The sequence below is a fragment of the Xiphophorus maculatus genome, chromosome 15 (assembly GCF_002775205.1).
Source record: "Xiphophorus maculatus strain JP 163 A chromosome 15, X_maculatus-5.0-male, whole genome shotgun sequence".
NCBI lineage: Eukaryota > Metazoa > Chordata > Actinopteri > Cyprinodontiformes > Poeciliidae > Xiphophorus > Xiphophorus maculatus.
The window spans coordinates 4908774-4934380 of NC_036457.1; the positions used below are offsets into that span (position 1 = coordinate 4908774).

The 25607-nt window shown below is 43.0% G+C and overlaps 2 protein-coding genes across 7 annotated transcripts in view; both read left to right on the forward strand.

Moving 5' to 3' along the window:
• Positions 1-205: 205 nt before the first annotated feature.
• On the forward strand, positions 206-2076 carry LOC102237133 (cytochrome c oxidase subunit 7A2, mitochondrial). The gene is made up of 4 exons (XM_005813112.2): positions 206-313; positions 595-684; positions 1656-1740; positions 1815-2076. Exons 1-4 carry the CDS (start codon positions 296-298, stop codon positions 1871-1873), a joined length of 252 nt encoding a protein of 83 aa, XP_005813169.1. The 5' UTR covers positions 206-295; the 3' UTR covers positions 1874-2076.
• A 923-nt stretch (positions 2077-2999) lies between these two features.
• Positions 3000-25607, forward strand: part of LOC102238352 (collagen alpha-1(XII) chain-like) — an 80236-nt gene continuing 57628 nt past the window's right edge. For 3 of the 6 annotated variants that reach the window (XM_023347411.1, XM_023347413.1, XM_023347415.1), the window contains exons 1-11: positions 3001-3258; positions 3633-3732; positions 6664-6780; positions 8131-8274; positions 9179-9238; positions 11090-11353; positions 12647-12811; positions 14160-14333; positions 15667-15957; positions 16061-16663; positions 24034-24312. In XM_023347411.1, the coding sequence (XP_023203179.1) occupies positions 3669-3732; positions 6664-6780; positions 8131-8274; positions 9179-9238; positions 11090-11353; positions 12647-12811; positions 14160-14333; positions 15667-15957; positions 16061-16663; positions 24034-24312 (2161 nt within the window). In that variant the 5' untranslated portion in view covers positions 3001-3258; positions 3633-3668. Of the gene's footprint in view, positions 3259-3632; positions 3733-4113; positions 4636-6663; positions 6781-8130; positions 8275-9178; positions 9239-11089; positions 11354-12646; positions 12812-14159; positions 14334-15666; positions 15958-16060; positions 16664-24033; positions 24313-25607 lie in introns of those variants that run through there. The other 3 variants (XM_023347416.1, XM_023347412.1, XM_023347414.1) reach the window with 3 other exon arrangements.

The following is a 25607-nucleotide window of genomic DNA, read 5'->3' on the forward strand; positions in this document are numbered from 1 at the left end:
GGCTCCTTTTACTTGGAGGAGATCAGGCGTAGTTCTGCTGAGGTCTGGAAGTCCAGGCAACAATAAAACACACATGATTATTTAATACCCTTCAATCTGAACGTGAATGCGCAAACACTACTTTTTTTGGGGGACTGGAGGTTAAACTGAACATGTAGTTTGGCTGAGTCTCCAGCAGGGGGAAGCGCAGCGCTCAAAGCGGAAAACTTCACCCAGCGAAGAAGAAGCAGCAGCAGCATCAGTTGAGTTCCGGTGTCCTTGTGTTAGAATCGCGCTACCAGACGGGTCCACTAAGATGTTCAGAACCATGAATGTGAGTAGATTTTACTGGTTATTAACCTTTCGGCTGTTGGCGCCCATTTAGTTCTGACCAGTTACATTAAAGCGGCTCAACTCAACGGCTAGTTTTAGCTTCACTTAGCTAGCCGGGGTCAGAGAGCTTCCGGACCGGCTCTACCTGTAACAGAACCTCCTGTCAGCCTCCAGCTGGTTCTGGTTCTGGTTATGAACCCGGTCAAGAGGAAGTTTATTAAAATGTTGTAGCGGGTGTGTGTCTGTGAGTGAGTTTGACCGGTGTCCGGCTGCGTTTCCCAGGCGGTCCAGCAGATGGCGCGGCGCAGCATCTGCAGCTCTGCGCGCCGGCAAGTGGAGAACAAGGTTTCCCAAAAGCAGAAGATGTTCCAGGTGAGCAAACGCCCCAACACACTCCTCATGCGTCCAGGTCCACGTTCATACACCGGTGACGTCACGCTGGGTCAGAGGTCAGGCTCCCGGAAGCTGAATGGAGGTCAAACTGTTGATCTGCTCAACAGTACTGCAGGTTTTCTTTGCTGGTTCTCTGTCTTGTTTGGATCATTTATCCCCCAGAACCGAACAGAACCTCTTAATTTAATAAAGAACTGAATGTTATTGATAATAACCCAGAACCTTTTCAGAACCAGACCCAGTTTAGATAGTTAAGGTGTCAACTGAAGAACTTCAGCAACTGAAACGACACATAAAACTGACAGTTTTACAGAAGAAGAAGAAGGAGACAAAACTTTTGGGCTCGAAGCAGAGAAGAAACTTCAGAGGTTTTGGGTTCTGCTGAATAAACGAGTAGTCGGTGTTCATGTTAAGTATGATTAAAAAATACAAATGGCTTCCTGTGATGATGTCATAAAGGAGCGTCGGGCATTCTGAAATAATCGAAACTCTTTGACTCAGATCGACTCTGTTGCAGAATAATACAAAAATATAGTTGAAATAATACAAGAATAAAGTTATAACATTTGGACAATTAAGTATTTTTAAAGAATTCCTCCACAAACATATTGGAAAAGATAACTATTGAGCGTCTTGTGAAGTTTTTTGGTATCAGTTTTAGAAATAATAAATATTTTATCTTTTAACTCATCAGCATCAAATAGAACCAAACGGATCATATCAGATATCAACTATCGAAGCTTTTTATTAAAATCACATTTTTCTCATAATTTAAAAAGATTCTTAGTATAAAACTCAAATATCCACCACAGGAGAAATAATATCTGGAAGGTTTTTATTAAACGACCTTTTGACCTTTGACTGATCTCTGGTCCTATTGGTCCATGTCTAACCCGTCTGCTGACCCGGCAGCAGGTTCTGACCCTGTTTCTCTGATGGTTCTGTTGCAGGAGGATAACGGGATGCCGATCCATTTGAAGGGCGGCAGCAGCGACGCCCTGCTATACCGGGCCACCATGGTTCTGACCGTCCTGGGTGAGAAAAGTTCTGATCGATCCGATCCAGATGTCCGGTCCGGTTCTGTTCTGACGCTCCGTTCCTCATTGCAGGAGTCGGCTTCACTCTGTACGAACTGGTGAAGGCGTCGTTCCCTCAGAAGAAGGACTGACTCCGATCCGGATCGTTGTTCCGGTCCGGATCGTGGTTCTGGTTCCAGCCAGGCCCATTTGTATAAAGAGATGATATTCCAGGATCAGATCCGACCCGTTTCCTGCTCTCTCTGTGTTCTTGTTTCATGTTCTTGGAGCGATAACTTGATATTTCTGTTCACTTGAGGATCAATAAACACAAAATACCTCTGATGACCCAGAACTGCGGATCCGACCCGTTTGTTCCAGAACCAGAGCGGTCCACGCAGTTGACTTTTATCTGCAGCAACTTTAATATTTCATTAATGTCTAAACTTAAAATTCAGCTATCAATTAAAAGCTGAATTTATGTCTATTTATATTTTTCTGTTGCAGCAAATCATGATTTTATTAAAAAGGGGTGGGGCTTATGCGGTTGGGAACAAGCTGATTGGTCCCCAGGTTGACCAACCAGATAACAGGTGGAGTCAAAATATTTAAATAATGACATCATTCGTTTTCTTCCTATTTTAATCACTTTATTTTTTTGTGTGAATTTTGTTGCGTAAAACATTTTTTAATTAACATTTTGTTTAGAATATTTATTGCACATTTAATCTAATTTTCTATTAAAATTTTAGCTAATAAATTCAGGGGAAAAAAATAAAATTTCAACAAAATATTCAGAAGAAGCGGTCCATAAATATCCAGGTTTTCATTTGTCGGACCTCGCTGCTGCAGCGCCACTGGTGGAAAACATTAGTGCGGCCGGCTGGCCGCCGCCAGGGGGCGCCGCAGGCCGCGCAGTTCCCTCCTGACTCCAGTTGTTGGCTCCGATTAAAACGTCAAAATGCGGCCAGACAGCAGTGATGACGTCATGTTTAATTCCTGCCAGCATGTTCTGGTTCCGATCCAACTTCAACAGAACCAGGCTTCAACTCATTAATACACGAACATCTGCAGATATTTATTATTCTGACTGAAATGAGTTCTGGATGTTTGACTCTGAAACCTGCAGATGATCCAGAAAAACTTTCCCAGTTTTCCAGACAGTTTTCTGCCTCCTTCCCTTCCCGGCCTGCTGCGCCGCCGTCTCCATCTGCAGCCGCGCGCGCCTCCATCATTGGAAAGGAATGCAGAAATATGGAAAAGTTTCCGTGCGCGTGCCAGCCCTCTCAGAGATTACGCACCACTTTCTGGCCCGGCTGCGTGTCGTAAGCGCTGGGAGCGCTGGGAGTGCTGGGAGCAGCCCCCCTGTTAAGTAGCGGGCCGCGTGGAAACCCTCCCCACTTGGAAGAGGCTCCCCGACGCGTCTGGGAAGCCACAGAACCCACGGAGATCCCGAACCGGACCGGACCAGCCCGCGCGCCACCGAAGCTTCCTGCTTTCTTCCCGTTTTCAGAGCAGAACCAGCAGCTTCCCGCAGGTCAGTCCGGTTTCTGCTTCGTTTAGAGAAACCTTTTTTATCCGCTTAGCGCGCGGAGCAGGTCTTGGCACCGCAGTGCGTAATTGCGCACGGTGCCAAAACTTCTCCACCTTTTTCCTCACCAATGGAAACATTTCCCCTCTTCGCAGTGAATTTCTCCCGTTAGGCAGGAGTTAAACTGCGTTTGTGTCTGATAGTTGTGCATCAGAACCGAACCGAACCGGACCGGGAGAAGGAGCGCGGAGTTTCTCCAGCTGCTTCCTCACATGATGAATGTTAGATTTGTGATTTAATGTTTAAAAGTGTTTGTTTGTTTTTTCGGTTAGTCGGTTCTTTGTCAGGTTTCCTCTCTGACCTTCTTCTTCTTCTCGCAGCTCGTCGCATGCTGAGCTGAGGAAGAGGAGCAGAAGATGAAGAGCGCCCTGCTGGCCCTGCTGCTGCTCCTGCTGGCCTCCTCCCGGGCCCAGGACCAAGGTAAAGCTTCCTCCTCCTCCTCCTCCTCCTCCTCCTCCTCCTCCTCCTCCTCCTCCTCCTCCTCCTCCTCCTCCTCCTCCTCCTCCTCCTCTCTGCTCCCTGCAGTAAATCCTGAATAAACTCTGAGAAACAAAACGCGTGTTTGTGATTTGATTTGTTGGATTATTTTCTCTCTGCTGCCTCAGTTTTGCTTCTTTTTGCAGGAATTTGAAAAATGTGTCTCAGATTTATGGATGGCAGCTTTCAGACCAGATGTTCTCTCTAAATCATGACTTCAGCTTCAGCGCAGTGCTGATCGTGACTCTTAAATATATGTTCAAAACCATAAATCACGAGAGAATATCACACACTTTACCACTTTATTACATTTTAAAGGACAGAATTTGTTTTTTCTGTTTCTGCGGCTCTTTGTGTCAGATGGAGTTCATTCCTGTCACAGCAGGAGGCGCTCTAGCCTAAAGTCTAACCAGAAACCTTTTAGACGAAATGTTCCAGTTTAGTGAAACAGGAGCGAAGGGCCCCCTTGGATTCAGGTGGCCAAGGTTCCTCCCAGCGTCTTTCCTCCTGACTGAATGGAAAAAGACTAAATATGACTTCCAGCTTATTTTCCAGAGCAGAAAATCTGGATTTGCTCAGAGGTCAGAGCCTCTCCTGCATGGGGCCTCCTCTGCGTCATTTAGAGCCCTGTCCGGGGCCCCGCGCAGCTTCTCCGGGGTCACGAAGAGGCCAAACGCTACAGAACAGGAGAAGGTCCGGGTTGTGTGTGAGGCTCGGTGTGTGTGTGTGAGCGTGTGTGTGTGTGTGTGTGGAAACGGATTCCCCCCGGTTGTTTCTGGACCCGTCGAGAAGCGGAAGGCCCCCCACCGCCCGGGGCCCCCGCCGCCCCAGGGATGGACTCACCAGGTTGGTGGCCCCTCCAGCTCTGATGTTCTGTGGTCTTCCGGTCAAGCCGCGGCTCGGCCTCCGGGTCTCGGCTTCACGATGATATTTCACGGTGATGCTCTTCACAAACCCTCTGACCGGTTGGTGGTTTAGGCTCTTCTCTGCTCTCTAGCTAGAACCAGAACCAGAACCAGCTGCTCGGGTTCATTCAGATCAGATTCTTCTTTATCCAGGTCCAGTGAACGTTTAGTCGGTTCATGGAGTCAGAACCGTTTCTCCTGCTTAGAGAAGGTCAGTTTCTCTGGATTCATCAGTTTGCATGAAGCTTTAATCCAGATGACCAGAAGCTACTAGCTAGCTAGCTAGCGAGGCGCCGGTAGCTCCGCACACCCCAACCTGAAGAGGATCATGGTGAAATATTGAGGTCCATTGGCCCTCTGTCCACTCGTCCCTCTGTCCACTCGTCCCTCTGTCCACTCGTCCCTCTGTACACGGAGACTTTCTTTTTGTCGCTCCAAGTTGTCCAAAGCAACTTTCCGTGTACAGCTGCATGTCCTGCTGTTCCTCTGGTTCCTCTGCTGAGAACTTTGGTTCTTAAACTGGTTTTTGCTGAATTCACAACAGAACCAGTGAACTCGCTCACCGAATCACCGGCCACTTTATTAGGTACACATGTAGACCAAACGGCTAGTCAGCCAATCAGATGGCAGAGGATGAAGATGGCGACCAGAACTAAACCAGAACCGGACCAGAACCTTAACCCAACCCGGTTTCTGGACCTTCACACGTCTCTCCAGTCAGCAGGTCTTCATCCAGCGGAGAACCTTCGGGATGTGGTGGATCCTCAGGTTCTGGTCGATCGGGTCCAATTGGGTCGTAGCAAGGTGGCCCCGACAAAGAGTCTGGTTGGCGGCGGGAGAACCTGAGCGGTTCTGGTGTTTGTGGTGAAGCAGGTTAAGAACCTGTGGAGCAGAAGGAGAAAAGATGCAGCGGCTCAGAGGAACCGCTGCGTCTTTTAGGTCTGCAATGGAGGCGACAGAAAAGTCTCAGATCAACGACCTGATCGGGTCGTCTGGTCGATCCGACACCAGGAGCTGGACTGAGGTCAGGGAGGTCAGGGAGCGTCCGCTGGTGCCGCCGCATGGTGGGTTCCGGAAAACGTTCAGCAACCCGAATTACTGAGACTGGAAAGGGAAGAAAATTCAGTTCAACATCATATTATCACCGTTTGTTCACTCACGAATAAATGTCACTGTGTCAAGCTAAACGTGTAGCGTGAAGCTAAATTAGTTAGCATGTAAACATGTAGTTAGCGTGTTAAACATGTAGTTAGCATGTAAACATGTAGTTAGCGTGTTAAACATGTAGTTAGCTTGCTGGTTAGCGATCTGTGACATGTATACATGAATGAATAACTTGGAGATAATGTGACTTTAAAAAATAAGCCTCCATTTTTTTCTCCTGATTAAGAAAATAACCCAAATTATTTCTGCAGTTTTCGACCTGAACTCGTGTAAAACAGTTTATTCCGGCTGCTGGGTCTGACGGTTCCGGTCCAGTCCAGTTTCACAGCAGAACCAGACATGGAGACGTTTCTCTGGTTCAACACCAGTTCAACTTATTTCAGTTTCACTGGTTTTTCTTTAAGCCAATGGTTTTTTCTAAGAACATTAGATAGATAATAAATAATTCCTCGCAGTTTCATTTACTGATGTTTTAATGTCTAAATTCATTTATTTTACTTCATCGGTTGAAGAACTGAGATAAACTCTGTTCACATTCAGGTTTTCAGTCACTGCTTCCTTCCTGATCAGATCCTGAACTCTCCCAGTGTTCCCAGTATTCCCAGTATTCCCAGAACAGAATCACCTCTGGGTTTGGTTCTTCTTCTTGTCGTGTCGTCTCTCTCTGTCTGTTCGTCTGTTTCCTCCAACAGTGAGCTGCTCTGACTTCCTCCAGGAAGCGTTGACTGTTGGCCGCCCTTCAGATTACCCTCTGAGCCACAGCGCTAACCGCTAACCGCTAACTGCTGACGTTTTGTCTCCACAGTGGACGCGCCGAGCGATTTAAGGTTTAAGATTTTAAATGAGAACACGGTTCAGATGATCTGGAGCCGGCCGCTCAGCAGGATACAGGGCTACAGGATACACATGACCTCTGACTCAGGTAGGAGCTCCTGATGATGTAACGATGACATCATTACATGCGTGGCTAGAGCAGATCATGTGACCTTCATCACATCTGAGACGTTCTGATAAAACTCATCATCCGTCCAAAGAAAACGGCAATCAAAACGAAGCTCAGTAGCAGAAACTGCTAGCTAAAAAATGTGTTTAGCAGGTTAGCATTAGCATCTGCTAATTTTTTATGTGTTTATCGCTGGCTTCCATAGTTTTTCTTTTTGTGTTTAGCATTAGCATGGCTAAGATTCTTGTTTAGCGAATTAGTGTTTAGTGAAGCTAACGTTTTGGTTAGCTGTGCCCACCGCCGTCAGTAACTGCTGATGATTTTAGGGCAAACACATATAGTCTCCATTACCACCATGGCGGCCATTTTGAGAAATATTCACAAGAACAAAAGAAACAAGATAAAAAAAAATAAATGATTCAAAATATGTAGTTTATTAGTTGACACATTAATATTTTAGTGCAAAAATTAATTTTCTATGACAACTGTGGCAGCCATCTTGAAATGTACATAAATGATCAATAAATACGACTTTAGTGAGTCTGATAATCTATGATTTGACACCAAAAATATAAATCTGGGAATTATATTGGCACATTTGTATTGACAACCATCTTTAAAAATGGCGGCCATTTTGAATTTTTCAGGGGCTTGTGTTTATTTAGTGTTTTAAAAAATGTCCCTGGGAACATTTGTGCCATTTTGCTGAATTATTCAGTCGTCATGTCAGCCTGATTTCATTTTGGTCAGAATGAAAACAGACACTTCCTGTTGGCTGGCTAGCAGCTTTGAAGCACGGTGATGGCAGCGTTATGCTGTGGGTTCTGCCCTAAAGCCATCTGAAGGTCTGGCTGACTGTGGAGAGTCTGAAGGTTCTTCAACCCACTCAGCTGTGGGTGTAAATACTTTTTCACATCAGGTTTCTCTTTTCCTCCACTCTGGAAAAGTTTGCGAAGGTTTTTTCGCTCTGCGCTTCGTGGAAACGTTTCAGGGAAAACATGAACCCACCATGACTGACAGAGATGAAAAACAACATTCCTCTAAATGTCTTCCAGCGTTCAGCTCCTGATCCAGGATTCGTCTCCTCTCTACCTGGAACCAGGAGATGTTTTTCTGCAGCAGTTACCAACCATTTAATGCCAGATTTGAGAGTATTAAGGAGTTAAAGCATGTGTTGAGCTTTAATGTGGAAAGTTTTCATTAAACTGTTGTTTCCTCAGCTCTTCCAGCGCTGCAGGTCAGCACTTGGAGTCAGATTTGACTCTTGGAGAGATGAAGTCATGTCATAGTTTCCTAATGGCTTCCTTCTGACTCTCTACTTTGTTGCAGGCGAAGCGGCGAGACAGTTTTCTCTGCCTGCCTCTGCGACTCAAACCTCCATCTCAGAGCTGAGTCCTGATGTGGACTATGTGGTTACGATCGTGGCGTTCGCCGGATCCCAGCAGAGTCTGCCCATCTCTGGCCAGCTCACACGTGAGTCACCAAACGGAAAGCTGAACGCCGTCCAACCGAGCACTTCAGCAGCTGGTAGCTCCAACACACCAGCAGCAGTAACTGGGAGACATAACAGGAAGATGGCTGATGAGTCAGCGGACGCCTGGATTTCTGATTTAAACAGAAACTTTGTCATTTATTTTAGACGTGTTGCTGCCAGGCGTTCAAAGCTGGAGCTGAGATTTTATTACTAATGCTGCTACTAAACAGTTTTAGGAGAAAGTTCATTTCCTCTGATCAGGTCAGTAAAAACTTTAAGGTGGCACAAATAAATAAATGTATTTATTTTATATAATTCATAAAACTGTTGTTTTGATGCCCACCTTATCCAGTGGAGTGGGCTCTGGCCCCCACCGGCCCTCCCTTTTGTTTGTCACTGCTTCACTTATGTTCCCACAAACAATCAATCTGTTAGAAGCTAAAAACCTTCAGAGGAATCCAGTTTGATTGATTTGAGTTATTCTTTCCAACGAGAACAAACTGAACGGTGTTTATTTAATCAATGTTACGTAAGATAGTCCAACATTCCTGATCCGAGCCAGAAGAAGAATTTAAACTACCTGATTCCAGGCAGACATAAAATGAATGTGAATGTTTTCTAGAACCAGTGGATCCAGGGTTTGTAATGAAGGGAAGCAAGATGTTAAAGTTAACGACACTGGAAAAGTCCCAGTTCCTCCTTCATGATCCAGTTAAGAACAGCTGGTTCTGGTACCAGTCTGCTGCTGGAACATGGCGGCTGAAGGAGCTAATGTAGATCAAACTAAACTCAGAGATCTGAGGATGAACGTCCAGCAGGTTGTTTCAGTTCTGGCTTCAGGTTTTAGAGCAACAGATTGTTAATGTTCTCACTTTAACGACGGCTGAACCGTTTCTCTTCCAGTTGAGTCGAGCAGCAGCTCCAGAGGAGGAACCAGGAAACCCGATTCCTCCGATCCAGTCAGTAAGTTCTGATCTGCTTCTTCTAAACAGGAAAACTTCCTGCTTTACAGCAGAGGCACTCAGCAGCCCAGCGTCCAAAACAACTAAAACTTACAAAGACAACATAGCAGTTTCATTAAGAGCAAAGTGTTTAACCAAACTAATTTACTACCAGAACTGCTGTTGTGCTGGTTTAGCTGACTAATCTAACCTGCTAATTACTAGAATAATTAAATAACAAGAACATAAAAATAATAATGTATCAATGTCAGTTGAAATCTTGGTTCTGTTAGCAGCTACGAGCTAGCTGGCTTTAATATGCGTTTAGCTTTTAGCTGGAGGTGAAACTGTTGCGCTAGCTGACCTCATTAACTCAGAACCTTTTTCATTTAAAAACCTGATGTTACTGAACGTTTTAATATCCAGTTTCTGTCGCTGCAGGGTGGGTTTCATGTTATCTTCAGGCTAACGGTAGCAGAAGTTGGTTCCCAACAAACTGGACCCAACTGTACAGTAATATTCCTGATTGGACCCAATAAAGCTCAAATGTTCTTGGTCGTCAGGGACGGTTTTCTGCCAAAAAGTGGTGCCAGTTTCTGAATCAGCTGCAGGCGCTCACTGCGGGGGTCATAGGTCAGGACTGAGGCTGTTGTTGGGAGTCCAGCTCTGATGCCCTGGTGGAAATGGAAACCATTACAGATCTGCTGGTTTATAGGAACGCTGCTGCTGCCTCTGTGGGCCCAGATCTGCAAACGATGACGAACTTGGACTGAATTTTCCTCCTTTTCACAAGAGGAAAGTCAGAAGGAAACTTCCAGAAGGCAGCTGGTTGTTGCCTCTGCCTACAACAGGCTGATCTAATGTGCAGCGTGAGCCAAGCCTTGTGAAAGCCCTGATGATTCCACTGAAACACTGAAACCATGATTTAGAAAAACCAGTAAATGTACAACCCAACGCTTCCTGCTGGAGCTCCTTTTAAACTCCTTCTGCTTTTCAGACTTTATTTGTGACTCACTGCTGCTGAGTCATTTAGTGGAGTTTATTACTGCAAAAATATTTCAAGGATACAACTTTTAAAAAGCAGCATTCTCACCTCAGGTCATATGTTATTCATATTTCCCATTAGCCACTTGGGTTTCAAGATGGCCGCCATTTTGAACCTTTTAAGCCAGTTATTTTTATAAAATGTTACCCATTTTATGACTTGGATGAACTTTATGTTTGGTTGTCGTGTATATTCAACTTTAAAGTAATAAAATGCAGCAGAATCAGAAACAGGACTTTACTGTTGGTGAGTTTCAACTGGGAGAAGAAGAAGAAGAAACAGACTTAGAGACGGTCGTCCCAACGACTAGCATTAGCTTCAGTCATTTTTTTGTACTTAGCAATAGCATAGCTCTTTCTTATGTGCTTAGTGGTTTGCCTTTAGTTTCCAGTAATCTTTTTAAATATTTGGTAGTTTAGCATCAGCTTCTGCTAATTTTATTATGTATTTAGCGGTTCAGCAATAGCAAAGCTAACTTTTTAAATGTGCTCTGTGGTTTAGTGTTAGCAGAGCTAAAACGATTGTTCAGTGGATTAGTGGTTAGTGGCTAGCGGCTAACTGACAATAACTACTTCAGACTTTAGTGAAACATAAACATGATAAAGAAAATATGTCTATGATTCAAAATAGGCTGCAGCTTAACAACAAACACTTTCATATAGTTAGCAAATCCAGGGTAAAAATTAATTTGGCCATTTTAAAAAACAAAACAAAACGATTTCTATGGATCCACTTAGTATGACTTTAACTGGTCCAGAGGTGACTCTGACTGGTTCCGACTCTGACTGGACCTGGTTCTCACTGGTTCTGGTTCTGGTTCTTTCCCAGGGTGCCCGGCCTCTGCTGCCGCTGACCTGCTCTTCCTGGTCGACGGCTCCTGGAGCGTTGGCAGGCCGAACTTTAAGCACATCCGCAGCTTCATGGCGGCGGTGGCCGGAGCGTTCCAGATCGGCGAGGACAGAACCCGCGTTGGCCTGGTCCAGTACAGCGACGACCCGCGGACCGAGTTCAGCCTGAACCAACACCTGACCCGACCCGCTCTGATGAAGGCCATCGGCTCGCTGCCGTACAAGGGAGGCAACACCAGGACAGGTGAGACTCGCTGGTGGCGCCCCCTGCTGGTTTTACTTCCTTTTAAATCACCACACTGAAAAAATCTGAAACTTTCTCAACATTTACTCAGTTTTGTTCTTTTAATCTGAATAAAACTTCTTTAAACCCAGACGATCTACGCTTTAATTACACATCTATGTTATTTAGTTCTATATTCAGGAACGTTCAGCTTCTTTTAACAGTTTTTTTTTTAAATCCTCAACATGTGGAGGGATTTTCTGACTCCTCAACCTTCAGGTAAAAACAGAAAAACTGGGTTTGAAACCCATTGCCATAGCAACAGTGACAAGTGCTCAGCTGGTTGTGTTCCTCCCGCCCAGACAGGAGGTCTCACTCCTGACATTTTCTCTGACTGTAGAGAAAACTAATGTTTGGTTTTTGTAATCATTTTTCAGTTCTCTGGACTGCGACCCGGTTCTCTTCGTCCACACAGAACCGGGTCACTAACTGTCCGGCTGCTGGTTTCGTGATGCATTCACTTGCACTCTGACATCTGATATCTCCTCATTTAAACACAGATTCAGATGATAAATTCAAAATCTGCACTAAATATGAGAAGCTATTTTAATTTGTGTTATTGTTTTTATTATAACATAATTAGCTTCAATATTATCATTATTAGTATTGTTAATACTATTAGTAATATTGTATTATTGAATGTATTGCATTAATCAATCATCTGACAGTAGATTGCTATATTGATTATAAACAGGAGATCATAAATGTGATGTTGCTGCAGATTTTAATATGATTATATTTCTCCCCACTCTGCAATATAACTGCAATATTATTTATTGCAGTTATTTGTAATTTATGATGTTTAATAAAAATAGGAATATGCGGGTTCATATGGGATTAAATGTTTCTTTTTCTGTAATAAATTCATTTTAATATGTAGATCAATTCTGCGACAGACTGGCGACCTCCAGGTGACCCCGCCTCTCGCCCTGAACGTTAGCTGGAGAGGCAGCAGCTCCTCCTAACGCCGTTAGAGAAAATGGATGGATGGAAGTAGATCAGTTCAGATCAATAAAACTTTATTTGTGGAGCAGCATAAACACAGAAACATTAAAAACATAAAAAAGATTAAAAGTTTGAATTTGAATCTGGAGAAATAAATATTTCATTAATGTTCTGCTGCAGGTTTCTGTTTCTATTCACTAAACTCTGTTTTGTCTTCATAAATCATAATCCAGATTGAGGTTTAGATAATCTGGTTATTTAGATAATCTAGGTTTTCAGTCGAAATGTTTCTGTCTGGTTTCTGCTCAGGCGATGCGCTCAGCCATCTGCTGGCCAGCGGCTTCACCGAGGTGGCCGGCTCCAGGAAGGGCTTCCCCAAGCTGCTGCTGATCATCACGGACGGGAAGTCTGACGACCCGGTGGAGGGCGCCGCCCGGCAGCTGAGGAGCCGGGGCGTGGACGTGTTCGTCCTGGGTGAGCCGCCGGACCTTCTGGCATGAGAAGCAGCGAACAAAACGCGTTTACATTCCGGCTCCCCGCCAACTTTCCACAGACTCAGACTGTTGCCACGGCGATAACAGGGGGAACTGACGCAGCCCATCCTTTAGACGGCAGAGGTGGAAAAAAGGGTTTATGAGTTATTAAAGCAAACATTTTTCCAAACTGTGCAGCAGACGCTGATAACAGCCATAAATATAGACTTTGTTTCATGTGGCAGGATGAGTTAGAGCTGCAGGAAAACTTTCCATCCAGATTAGTTTGAAAATACAGCAGACGGAAAGTTAATAGAAAGTTGCCTCTGTTCAGGCAATACTAACATTAATACCAACATTAATACCGAAATTATGACCAACATTATAACTGAAATTATTGATTGATTTTTGTTGGTTTTTGTTGGTTTCTGTTGGTTTTTGTTGGTTTCTGTTGGTTTCTGTTGGTTTCTGTAGGTTTCTGTTGGTTTTTGTTGGTTTCTGTAGGTTTCTGTTGGTTTTTGTTGATTTTTGTTGGTTTCTGTTTGTTTTTGTTAGTTTCCGTTGGTTTCTGTTGGTTTCTGTTGGTTTCTGTTGATTTTTGTTGGTTTCTGTTGGTTTCTGTTGATTTTTGTTGGTTTCTGTTGGTTTCTGTTGATTTTTGTTGGTTTCTGTTGGTTTCTGTTGGTTTCTGTTGGTTTCTGTTGATTTTTGTTGGTTTCTGTTGGTTTCTGTTTGTTTTTGTTAGTTTCCGTTGGTTTCTGTTGGTTTTTGTTGGTTTCTGAGCTGAAAATGTCCCAGACTGGAAAAATAAATCTGGATAATTTCCATTTCTTATAACTGGTTTCTTCATGATCTGATCTGAGTGTTATTGTTCCTGAATGTTTTTTTCAGATCTCAGAGAACATGTGCACAGAGACTTCAGAGATTTTATATTAATACTCTGAAGTGTTTGGCTGCTACAGTAAAGCTGTTTTCCTCTCTGCAGTGACTCATTCAGTTGAACTTTAAAGAAACCGACAGGCTGCAGCTCGTATAACAATGTCAGAGTATTACAGAGCATTATAGGACTGTTAAACTCCAACCAGCTTCATATTTACGGCACTTATTGTCAGACTTTCCTGCCAGAATGGAACAAAATCTCCTCAGTCAGCGAACGTGGAAAAGTCATGCTCATTTTCCACTTTTTACTGGCTTGGAGCGAAAGCAGAATGAAATTTCCTTCAGTAAATTATAACGGGGTCGCCTTAGAGCTCAGGACGGATTTGGCAGACGGACGGGAACCAAAGAAGCTTCATGTTTGTGATGGGAGTGAGAATATCACGCACTGAGAGAGTTTCTGTCCCCGCCAGGTGTCCACCATGCTGACGAAGAGGAAATGAGGCTCATGGCGTCCACGCCCTACAGCCGCCGCGTGTTCGCCGTGGCGAACTTTGAGCAGATCCGGTCGGTGCAGAAGGATCTGATCAGCCAGATGTGCTCCAGCGTGGAGGATCAACTCGGCTCGCTGGTCAGCGGAGATGAAGGTGAGGCTGCCCCGCCTTGCTCTGCCCCGCCTTGCTCTGCCCCGCCTATTTCTGCCCCACCCTTCTCTGCCCCGCCTATTTCTGCCCCACCCTGCTCTGCCCCGCCCCTACATGTTGCTGAGACGTTAACTGTGAGCTCATTTTGTCTTATTTCAATTGTCTTATTTTCTCTAAAAACTGAAATACTTGTTAAGATTTATTGTTTTTTGCTGTGTGGATCTTTATCATCTTTATTGTCGAGTTTTTCTTTTTTCAGTTTAGAAGAATCTTCCTTTTTTGTGGAATTTGTTGATTTTCGTTCTAAAACCTTTTTAAGGCATCAATCAGTTAATTTCCTTCTTCAGACTCTGTCATGTTTAGCAGGGACAGTTCAGGTTGAAACATCTTGTTCCTTCAATAATCACCTGTTTATTTCAGAGAACATTTTGTTTTCCTCTCTGCTGCAGGAAAACTAAAGTTTCTTTGTTTCCTGACATGTTTGCACAGTCGCCTGATTCCCTGTAATTTACAGATTTCTGACTCTAATCAGCCATAATAAAGCAGCTGAAAGGGAAAACATTGACTTTTGGGTTGCCATGGTTACCGCCTGTTGGTGGCTTCAGGTTCCTCCAGTCTGCAGGAAATTACATCTCCGTTTACAGAAGCATCATAAACAGAAACACCTACTACTAATCAGAAGCTTTTAGCACAGCGCCGCTAACCTGCTAAAAGCAGTGCTAGTTTTTCATTTAGTGCATTAGCATATTTGCTAAGATTTAGCACACTTATCTTCCCCTAAATGAATTTTACAGTGCTACATTATTTGGCTGCTTTGTAATCTTTTAGTTGAATAAAGTTACAAGGTTTTTTTGACCCATCAGTTACTGAAGCTTTGCCATGTTGGCATGTTGGCTCAACACTTTAGCATTAGCTTCTGCTAAATACCATGCTAGTTTAGTTCTTTAGTGTTAGCTTCTGAAAAATACAGTAAGTTTAGCACGATAATGTTAACTGTCAGTACCATGTTAGTTTAGCTGGTTAGCGTTAGCAGAACTGTTTTTTATTAGCTGGTTAATGAATCTTATAAACTCGGAGATAGAGCAGCGAAAAAGTACTTGCACCGTTAAAAGTTATTCTAGTTTTGCTTATTTTTTCCACTTTAATGTTTCAGATCATCAGACGTCTTCAATAATAATAAAAAGAACAGAGTTAATAGAGTTTATTTTAGTTTAAAATTGAGCTTAGTTTATTTCCCAGCAGCTGTTTTAGGTTTGGTTTTGGCTGTTTTTTTCTGCAGCTTTCACTCTTCAGATGAGAAGAAACAAAATAAAAACCAGCTGTTTGGTGTTTGCAGTAGTGGATCCAGCCTCTAACCTCCGAATCCTGGAGGTGGCCTCCAAGTCCATGCGAGTGAGCTGGGACGCCTCTGGCGGAGACGTTTCAGGCTACCGGGTCCAGATGATCCCCATGATGGCCGGCAGCAAGCAGCAGGATTTGTACCTGGCCTCCACTCAGACCTCCGTGGTGGTCAGAGACCTTTCTCCTGACACCGTGTACCAAGTCAACGTTTTCACCATGAAGGACCTGATGTCCAGCGAGCCTGTGACGGTCATGCAGAAGACAGAACCTGTTAAAGTCTCCCTGGGTGCGTCCATGAAAATGTTTGACTCTATTAAAGCTGAAGGAATGTTTTCTTGTTGTTTGAGCTGAGTTTAAAGAAGCACTTGGTGTTTGTGGTTTCCATCCAGAGTGCTCTCTTGGAGTGGATGTGCAGGCTGACGTTGTGCTCCTGGTTGATGGATCCTACAGCATCGGCGTGACAAACTTTGCCAAAGTGAGAGCTTTCCTTGAAGTTCTGGTGAACACCTTTGACATCGGCCTAAACAAAGTCCAGATCGCCTTGGTGCAGTACAGCAGGGACTCATACACCGAGTTCTACCTGAACACTCACCAAGACGTCAACGCCGTGGTCAAGGCGGTGAGGACTTTCCCGTATCGCGGCGGCTCTACCAACACCGGCAGGGCCATGACCTACGTCAGGGAGAAGATCTTCCAGACCAGCAGGGGGGCACGTGCCAACGTGCCCCGCGTCACCATCCTCATCACCGACGGCAAGTCGTCCGACGCTTTCAAAGATCCAGCCACCAAGCTGAGGAACGCAGATGTGGAGATCTTTGCCGTGGGCGTTAAAGACGCCGTACGAAGTGAGCTGGAGGCTATCGCCAACGCCCCCGCGGAGACTCACGTCTACACGGTGGAGGACTTCGACGCCTTCCAGAGAATATCCAAGGAGCTGACGCAATCCATCTGCCTGAGGATCGAGCAGGAAATCCGCAGCATCTTCCAGAGACGTAAGTCATATTTACGCTTTACGCAGACGACGCTGTGGTGTGTTCAGATTTATCGGCAGAGGTTTAGTATCGAAAGACAAGCAAGAAGCAGAGTTAGATCTCTGTTGTAGCTTCGTTTATGAAAAATCTGAATAAGTTTATAATTTTCCTAAAGCCACAGAGGCCATTTTATCTCTCATTGTACACACTGTCTTTATGAAATTAATATCTGTACCTCATTGTATTGGGATTGGCTTCAGAAAGGTTTTTATCTGTATGAACCAACATAAATACACTCTTGAATGTTGCTTTAAACCAAACCTACAGGGGGCAGTGTAGCGCTAAACTGCTTTTAAACATCAGAATGTAAAGTTATTAAAACATAAGACGATATATGTGGCAATATTAGCTCATTATTTGTCGCAGTAATTTGAAGGACCGTAAATCTCCGTTTTTTTTCATGAACACAAATACAGAGTTTTCTCAAATCTAGTCATAGTTTTTATAAATTATCATTTTTAGTAATATAAAACTCTACTATAAAAATGTATCTGTGTATGTTTGGACTAGGCCTGAGTGGGACTGTGCTGACTAGGAAATGGTGAACAATCACCTGTGTGTTTGGTTGTTTCTGGTTCTGTTAACCTGGCAGATTCTGGGTTAACATCTCACACAGCTGTGCTGTCATCACGCAGGATTATGACCTCTGACCTCTGCTATAGTCTCAGGAATTACATGCCGGTTCCAGAGCCAGACGTCCACCTGAGCCGATGCTGTGGTTAGGTGGAAACAGATGTGGAACCGTCACAACATCTGTTCTGGGGTTTAGCAGCGGAGCGTGTAAAGTGAAACATGTCCATGTGTTGCTGCGCGGCGGTTTATTAGCGTCCAGAGGAATGCGGGTCAGAACCGTGGTTCAGGATCCTCCAGTCAGAGCCAGGCTGCCCCCGTAATTATCTGGTCTCCTGCTCAGTTAATTATCAGTCTGTGTGGAATGATGTCAGAACTCCAGGTGGTGTCTGGAACCAGCTGCACTGGTTGACATTAAACCAGTTCAGCACCAGCCACGTCAGCGAAAGCCAATAAAAAACGTCCTTTCTATTTTACCTCCACTGGTGGAAAGCACGAAGTTTCCTCATCCTCACTGACTGCTGCACTTCATCTGATCTGTACCATTGCGTCTGTTTCTGCTGGTTGAAGAGGCTCCAGGTTTTTTCTGCTGGTTTTAAATCTGGCTGATCATCAGCGAGAAGGCCTGTTTCTGTTTGATTCAATGAAACCAAAGAATGTGAATCCTTACTTAAGTTTAAAAATGTAGCTTCTTCTGCTTCCACATCTGCTGCGTAGAATGAGTAACGTTTCCACACGAAGAACCTTTTCCAAGAACCAGAGTCGTTTTCTGGATCCACCAGAGAAAACGGCTCATTTCCTGTTCGACCAAACGAACATGGAAACGGCAGAGAGGCCGGGAACTTTCACTCTGACTGGAGAAGACATCCGCCTCTGCAGAAAACATTTAGTGAGTTTTTCATTAGACATTTTATCACAATGTTCTGAAACACAAATAAAGTCTCCAAGATGGTGGAAACATTTCAGTTTGGAAACGAGGCGACGCAGCAACGAGTTTTAGGATCAGGCCGTTACCCAGGAGAGTTTTCTACATTAATAGCATAAAGTTTAAATAATGCGAGAAAGAGACGCTACATTAAAATAAATCTGATGACACGTACGGTTTATGAAATAAGTCGTATTTCAGAAACTTTATTTCATAATAAAGTTGTTTCAACCAGAATAAAGTCATAATAATACAATAATTAAGTTGTAATATTAGGAGAATATAGTCGTTATAACATGAGAATAGTTGTAATAATACAAGATTAAAGTCATCACAATACGAAACCAAAGTAGCAGCAATGTGTGAATAAAGTTGTTATTCTATGAAAATAGTAATTAGGTCATAATATTACCAGAATGAAGTTGTAATAATAAGAGATTTTTGCTGTAATATAAACAAAAAACTCATATTAGGAGATGAATTAATATTTTTATGAAACCTGCAGGTTTAATGAATCTAATTTATTCCAGCTGTTCTGTTTCTTCTGCTGACTCTGTGTTGCGGAAACTATCCACTGTGCCACAACCATTGGCCACAAAGGCCAGTGGGCAGCCAATCAGAGTCACTGGGGCTGGAAAACAACAAAATGTTAGTTTGGTGTAAGGAGCTGAGCTTCAGTTTTCTGTGAGTTTGATGTTGGAGACGACAGAAAGGACAACATTTAGTCTTTAAATCATTAAATCATTTAGTCCTTAAATCATTTAGTCATTTAATCATTTAGTCCTTAAATCATTTAATCATTTAGTTTTTAAATAATTTAGTCATTTAGTCCTTACAGGCTTTCTGCCTTACAATCCTTTCACTTTGGCCCTTATGAATTTCATAACCAGTATCTGAAATAATTCACCAGCCAAAACTATTCATCAGAGCCGTAAACAGCAGAAACCTGAGCAGCCTTCAAACGTTGCTCCTCATCCTCAGGCTGCTTTTATGTTTCATGTGTTCATGCTGCGTTTCCCTGGATGTGTAAGACACATGGCCACCTTTTGATCTCTGAGTCCAGAGAGAGTCCAGCATGTGGAAACAGTAAAACTGGGTCAAAGTGTTGTTGTTCTGCAGAGTCGCCGCCCGTCACGTCTTCTGATGTGATCAGACGCGGCGCGGCGTTCCTGCAGCTGAGGTGACTCACACCGCCTCTTATCGCTGATTATATAATCCTTACACAATGAGGGCTGGATGTGAGGGTGGCGGCGGCGGCGGCCATGCTGCTGCTGACTGATGGAGCCGTCGGGCCTCCAGCCTCTTCATCTCCATCAGAAGACACCGAGGTCGGCCTCTCCACCTCCTGAACTACCGTTTTCCTTTCAGCGCTCCTAAAAGCTCCCATGATTTGTGTTTGTCTCCCTTCTGGCTCGGAGAAAAGCATCAGTGAGTTATTGAGATGCTTTACGTTTTCCAGATGAAACAGAGGTGATTGATGAGGCCGGTTCCTACCATCATGTGTTCACCGTGCCATGATGAATAAAGACCAGAAGGATAAACTGCAGACTTCATTATCAGATCTGAAAGAATCCAATGAATAAAATCTGCTTTTTACAAGACCATCAAAGCATTTCTATGCGATGACTTTCAAAGGAAGACTTTATTTTTGTTTTTACTTGAATTATTTAATTCTGAACACTAAAAGTAAACTCACCTATTATTTTTTATTGAATAAAGCATCTGTGGCCCACATGGTGAGGAGAAATCCACTGGCAGACATCCAGCCTGTAGTCAGAAAAAACCCAACATGGCTGAAATTCAGCGTCTGAAAGATGATGGTTTCTGGTTCAGATGAGTGGAAATCACAGCGTGGAAGCTGGAATTATATGATCCTGACCCGAATCCACTCAGCTCTGAATATGTCAGCTAATGGACTCTCCACCAGGTGATATATTTAAACAAAGGTTATTAAAAACAAACCAATTTCTTGGTTTGTTAAACTTTATGTCCAGTTTTATGAACAGACATCAGTTTCATCTAGTTCAAGTGATTTATCTTCTGAAGCCCCAAACAGACCCTGAACCTTAAAGTTCCAGAGAAAAACTGTCTAATGGAGCACCGGCTACAGAAGTTAGCTACAAATAGCTAACCTGTAATTTCTGAAGGATAATTTGAAAATCAGAGGCGGTAACAAGGTAATCTTGTCACCACTCAGTTTCGTAGAAAATAACGTCAAAAATACATGAAACAAAATCTGACGTATAGAAATGTATCTAAAAGTTAAAGATAAGATTCAGATGAGATAAAGCTGTTTTTGACACATGGTAGCATCAACATGGCTAAAGTAACGCTTTGGCATTAGCTTCCACCAAATACAGTGCTGTTACAGTGACTTAGCATTAGCTTCTGCTACATACCATTTTAGCATAATGTTTTAGTGTTAGCTATTGCATGACGTCGGAAGTGACTGTGAGGGAAGGCAGTACTGGTCTGGTGAACTCAGGTGACGACAGGATTTATAAAAGTTGCAAATAGCTAGCTTCAAAATCGACCCGATCCTCCTCCCTCCCAGCATGTTGCTCAAACTACCAACTTTGCCTGAATTCACACCACAATTCACGATTATTCTTTGTTGAGTTGCATTCATCGTTGCAAAATACCATCCGTATCTGGAGGAAATGTGTGTTAAAAACTGTTATGTAACGCCTCCGTGTGTGTATTCAGTAGCATTGAAGCTAAAGTGGGGAAATGCCGCTGCACCAGTGTGTCGTTAGGGCCACAGTCAGCGCTAACCAACAGGAACACGTCTTACATCATGAAACAAATTTAAAGCTCGCACAAATTTTAAACAAATTGAAACATTTACCCCTAAAATAGAAGATAATTACAAACAAACCTGTGACAACAATATTACAGTAGAAGAACTTAATAAGGCTGTTAATCATTAACCAAAGCACCGGGTCCAGATGGACTGACTGGAAACTTTTAGAAACACTTTTGGGAAGACATAAAAATATTACTGCATCAGGTTTTTACAGAAATGTTTAAAAATCATACAATACAAGGAATAATCATATGTAAACCCAAACCAGACAAGGATCCAAGATTTATTGAGAATAGAAAATGTATTGCTCTCAGAAATTCAGATTATAAATGACTAACATCCATATTTACCAAACATCTAAACATTATTACAGAATCACAATCTGGCTTCTTAAAACGAAGGTCAATCCACAACATCATCAGCCTGATGAAGGACCTGATTAAATATAGGGACATGATCAATAATGATCAATAATGATCGATGATGATCAATAATGATGACATTATTCTTTTCCTTGACTTTTATAAAGCTTTTGACTCGGTGCAACACCAATTCTTACTCTCGGTTCTTGAACATTTAGGTTTTGGAGAAAACTTTATTAACTTAATTAGAGGTTTATATCAAACATTAATAGTTGTGTAATATTACCTAAACCACAGCTAGATTTAACATTAATGTTTTAATCCTCGGGGTTTCCTATTTCCCCGTATCTCTATAATTTAGTTACGGAAATGTTAGCAATCTATCTTAAAAACTCAGCAGACATCGAGAAACTAGACGTTTTCTGTATATAATTAATCATTAACCAGTTAATATGACGCCACCGTTTTCTTAAAAAATCACAAGCAGGTTCCAATTGTAATTGATAAAATGAAACTTTTTTCAGAGGCTCCAGGACTAATGATAAGTTTTAAAAAGTGTGAGCTTATAGCCATTCATGGCACCAACCTCAAAGAAATATCTAGCATTCCAATTAAATCTGAAATTATATACTTGGGAACTGTTATAACCAAAAACCAAGAACCAACCTTAACTATTGAAAACAAGATTAAAGAAGATAAATTCAAACTTAACTCGTGGCTCCAAGAGACGTTTCTATTTTAGGACTAATTTACTTATCAAAAATGGAAAGTTTGTCAATATTAATTTATTCAACCCTTAGTACTGCTGTCCCAAATAATTTAACTAAAACTATTAATCAAATGAACATGAACTTTATTTGGAGAAACAGGCCACACCACCTAAGGAAAGGTCATAGGTCAAAGAAATCAAAGATGGCAGTCTGAAAGTAATTGACTTTGAATGTTTTAACGGAACCTGATATTAATTCTTTCCCCCAAAAGCTGAATTTACCAGATTATTTAATGCCTTACCAAAACAATTTATTAATCAGATTAAAAATATAATAACATATCATCCCACAATTCCCCAATTTATCTATTAATGGAATACCATTCACTGACCAAAAATTCAATAACCACACAATTAGAAGCTGTCTAAATGAAACTTTATTCCCTGGGAAAATGAATAAAAATAACTTTCTTTGCACGTTTGAAAAAACTCAACTGAAAGTTTAAGAAATCTTAATTTAAAATTCCCCATAAAACCAAAAGCTAAAGAAACGAAACACAATTTAAAGTTTTAAATGCAATTTACCCCCCAAAAGAGCTGCTAATAAATGGCTTTAATATGGATGACAATAAATGCTCATTCTGTGAAAGTGATGTAGAAACGATGGATCATATCTTCTATGAATGCAATCAAACCAAAACTTTCTGGAATTGCTTAGAAATGTGGATCAAATCTAAAATAACACTTCCTGAATCTATTTCTAGAGATATGGTAACTTTTGGAGAGTTATTGAAAAACAAAACAATAAAACTCTGTTGTAATATTTTGTTGACAAGTTTGGTTTTTGTCCTTGTCTTTCTCTGCAGCCGACCGCGCAGCGCCCTGTGAACATTTTTAATGACTAAATATCAACTAAATGGAAGTGATATTAGGTTACAGATGCTGTTAGACGAGCTTTACAAGGCGGCACTGGTTGATTTGACGTCCATCATGGCGCAGTGGGCGGGGTTTCGAAGAGAGTGACGTCACGTGAAAAGGGTCAAAATATTTCTGTATCTAAATAGCATGCTACGGGTAATATGCTAAGTATATGTATAGTAAAGTAACAACTAAACTATTAAAATAGTAAAAATCTGAATATTTCAGTTTTAGTAATTCATAAACGTGTACCTAAAGCATACTTTAATAAATAATTAAAATATGGAGCAGGACTGGCAGTATAGAACAGTATAGATAAGAGTATCTGTGATATAATACAGTAAATTGTGAACCAAAGTTAATACGTCACGTGAAAAGGGCTAATGTCACGTTTACATCAGTGGAACTAATGATTAGTGCTGCAGGCGCAAGCTGTTAGCTTGAAATTAGTTGTTAGCGCAGCTAACTTTAAGCTGTTAGCTTGAAGTTAGCTGTTAGCGCAGCTAACTTTTTAAATTCTGTTGAAGGTCCATGAAGGAAACCTGTACGTTTCCTATGAACGTTACCCGTATGATATCATTTATGATTTGATTTATATAATTTTTAAATGTTGCTTTTGTTCTCAATTTATCACAAAAAGATGATAAATAAATGATTTAATCTTGATAAAAAATTAAAATTCAGAAATACTTTATTAATCCCAAAGGGAAATTAAATGTTTCTGTAGCTTATTAATTTAGATTCTTCAAAGAGTTATTGAAGATGGTGATGGTTGTTGGCAAGAAAGATCTCCTGTAGCAGTCTGTACTGCACTGAATCTGAAGAACCCTCTGACTGGAGATGCTCTCCCTTCCTGAGACATGAAGAGGATGGTCAGGGTTGTCCATCATTTCCTTAATAATCTTGCAGTAATCCATCTTTCATGATCAAACAGAATCTGATGAATATTTGAAATAAAAACTGTTCTGTTAAAACGTCTTCTGGGTCTCCCCGGCCCGGTTCTGTTAGCAGGATGTCTTACCTGTGCGTGTCTCTCTCCAGAACTCGTCCAGCCCAAAGCGCTGACCTTCTCTGACGTCGGCTCCAGGAGCTTCAGGACCTCCTGGGAGATCGATGCCGACAACGTGGACTTCTTCTTGGTCCAGTTCAAGCCGGAGGAAGACGCAGAGGGACACTACGTGTCCATGTCTGTCTCAGGGGACACCCGCACCACCGTCCTGCCCCACCTCACCCCTCTGACCCGCTACGAAGTCAGGGTGTCGGCTCAGTACGCCAAAGGGGAGAGCCTAGCGGTTAGCGGCTACGAGACGACCACAGAAGGTACGCACCAGAAAACCACAGCACTGCTTCCATTTGACCTCTGACCCACTGACCGGACAGTTTATCATTCAGTCTGTGGAAAGTATGTTGTTCAGGGTTACACTTTGACTAGGCCACTCTTTACACCACTCTAAAAGCGCTGCCCTCCCCCAGCAGCGCAAGGTTGACGGCAGTAAAGATGGCCGCCGTCTCTGATGGATTGTAAAGTTGCTGAGAGCGACGGCCATAAAACGGTCACCAGCTGGAGGCAGCTGATAAAAGCTAACAGCTAACAGCAGCGGCTTTTAGCATTGACTGCAGCTTCTGACCCGGTTCTGACCCGGTTTTGTTGGGATGTGGAGTCGGATCAGCAGTGGTGGGGTTGGGATGTGATGCGTTCCCTGAGTCAGGCTGCTGAGTCACTTTATTATCATTTCTGTTGTTTACGTCCAGATTCTTCTTCTGCTGCTGAATTAAGATGCTTGTCTCACGTTGATGATGTCACCGTCGATAAAACGTTTAAATTCAGACGCTTGGAAACAGTTCACATCATAATTAGATCCACATAGAGCGGATCAGATCGGATTCTTGTCAGGTAAGAGGATCAGAATCGGGTTATTCAGACTGCTGGGACCGGGTTGGACTGGACCAGACCGGGTCGGACCGGATCGTCCTGCTGTGAGCGCAGCCTTTCATGTGAGGAATGTAAACAGGTCGAGTTGTTTGATCTGGTTCAGGCCAGGGTGACCGCGTTCGGCCCAACAGAACCAACCGAGCCACTGAAGCTCTGGCTGGAATGTTTCTGGACTCTTTGAAGGTTCTGCTGGGTTTCCAGTAAACTGTCTGACAGTTTTAGAGCGGCGCCGTTTCCTCCTCCTGGCTGGGTCCAGAACTAAAAGCCCTGTGAGTGGTTCCGACCCGCAGGCAGTAAAACCAAACTTTAATCTTTAAAGCTGTAAACGTCCCGATTATTGGAGGAGATCCTCTGGTTGTTCCCGCTGACCTTTACCCTACGACCCCCAAGGAGGGTCGGGGCCTCACACATTGCTGACCTCCTGACCCAGGAGGCTCCGGGTCGGACCGGACCGCCCTGACAGGCAGCAGACGGAGGCATCGGTGCGGGCCGGTCGCCATGGTAATGAGGGGAGGATCTTCCTCCTCCAGAGGGCCGCAGCACTGCTCTGGTTCTGGTCCAGATTCTGTCCCTGGCCCGGTTCTGGGAACAAGCAGCCATAAGCCATGTTGTGTAATGATCAGTAAGTGTTAACAACGCGCTGTAAAAATGACTCACTGGTTCATTTAACTGATTTTTTAGC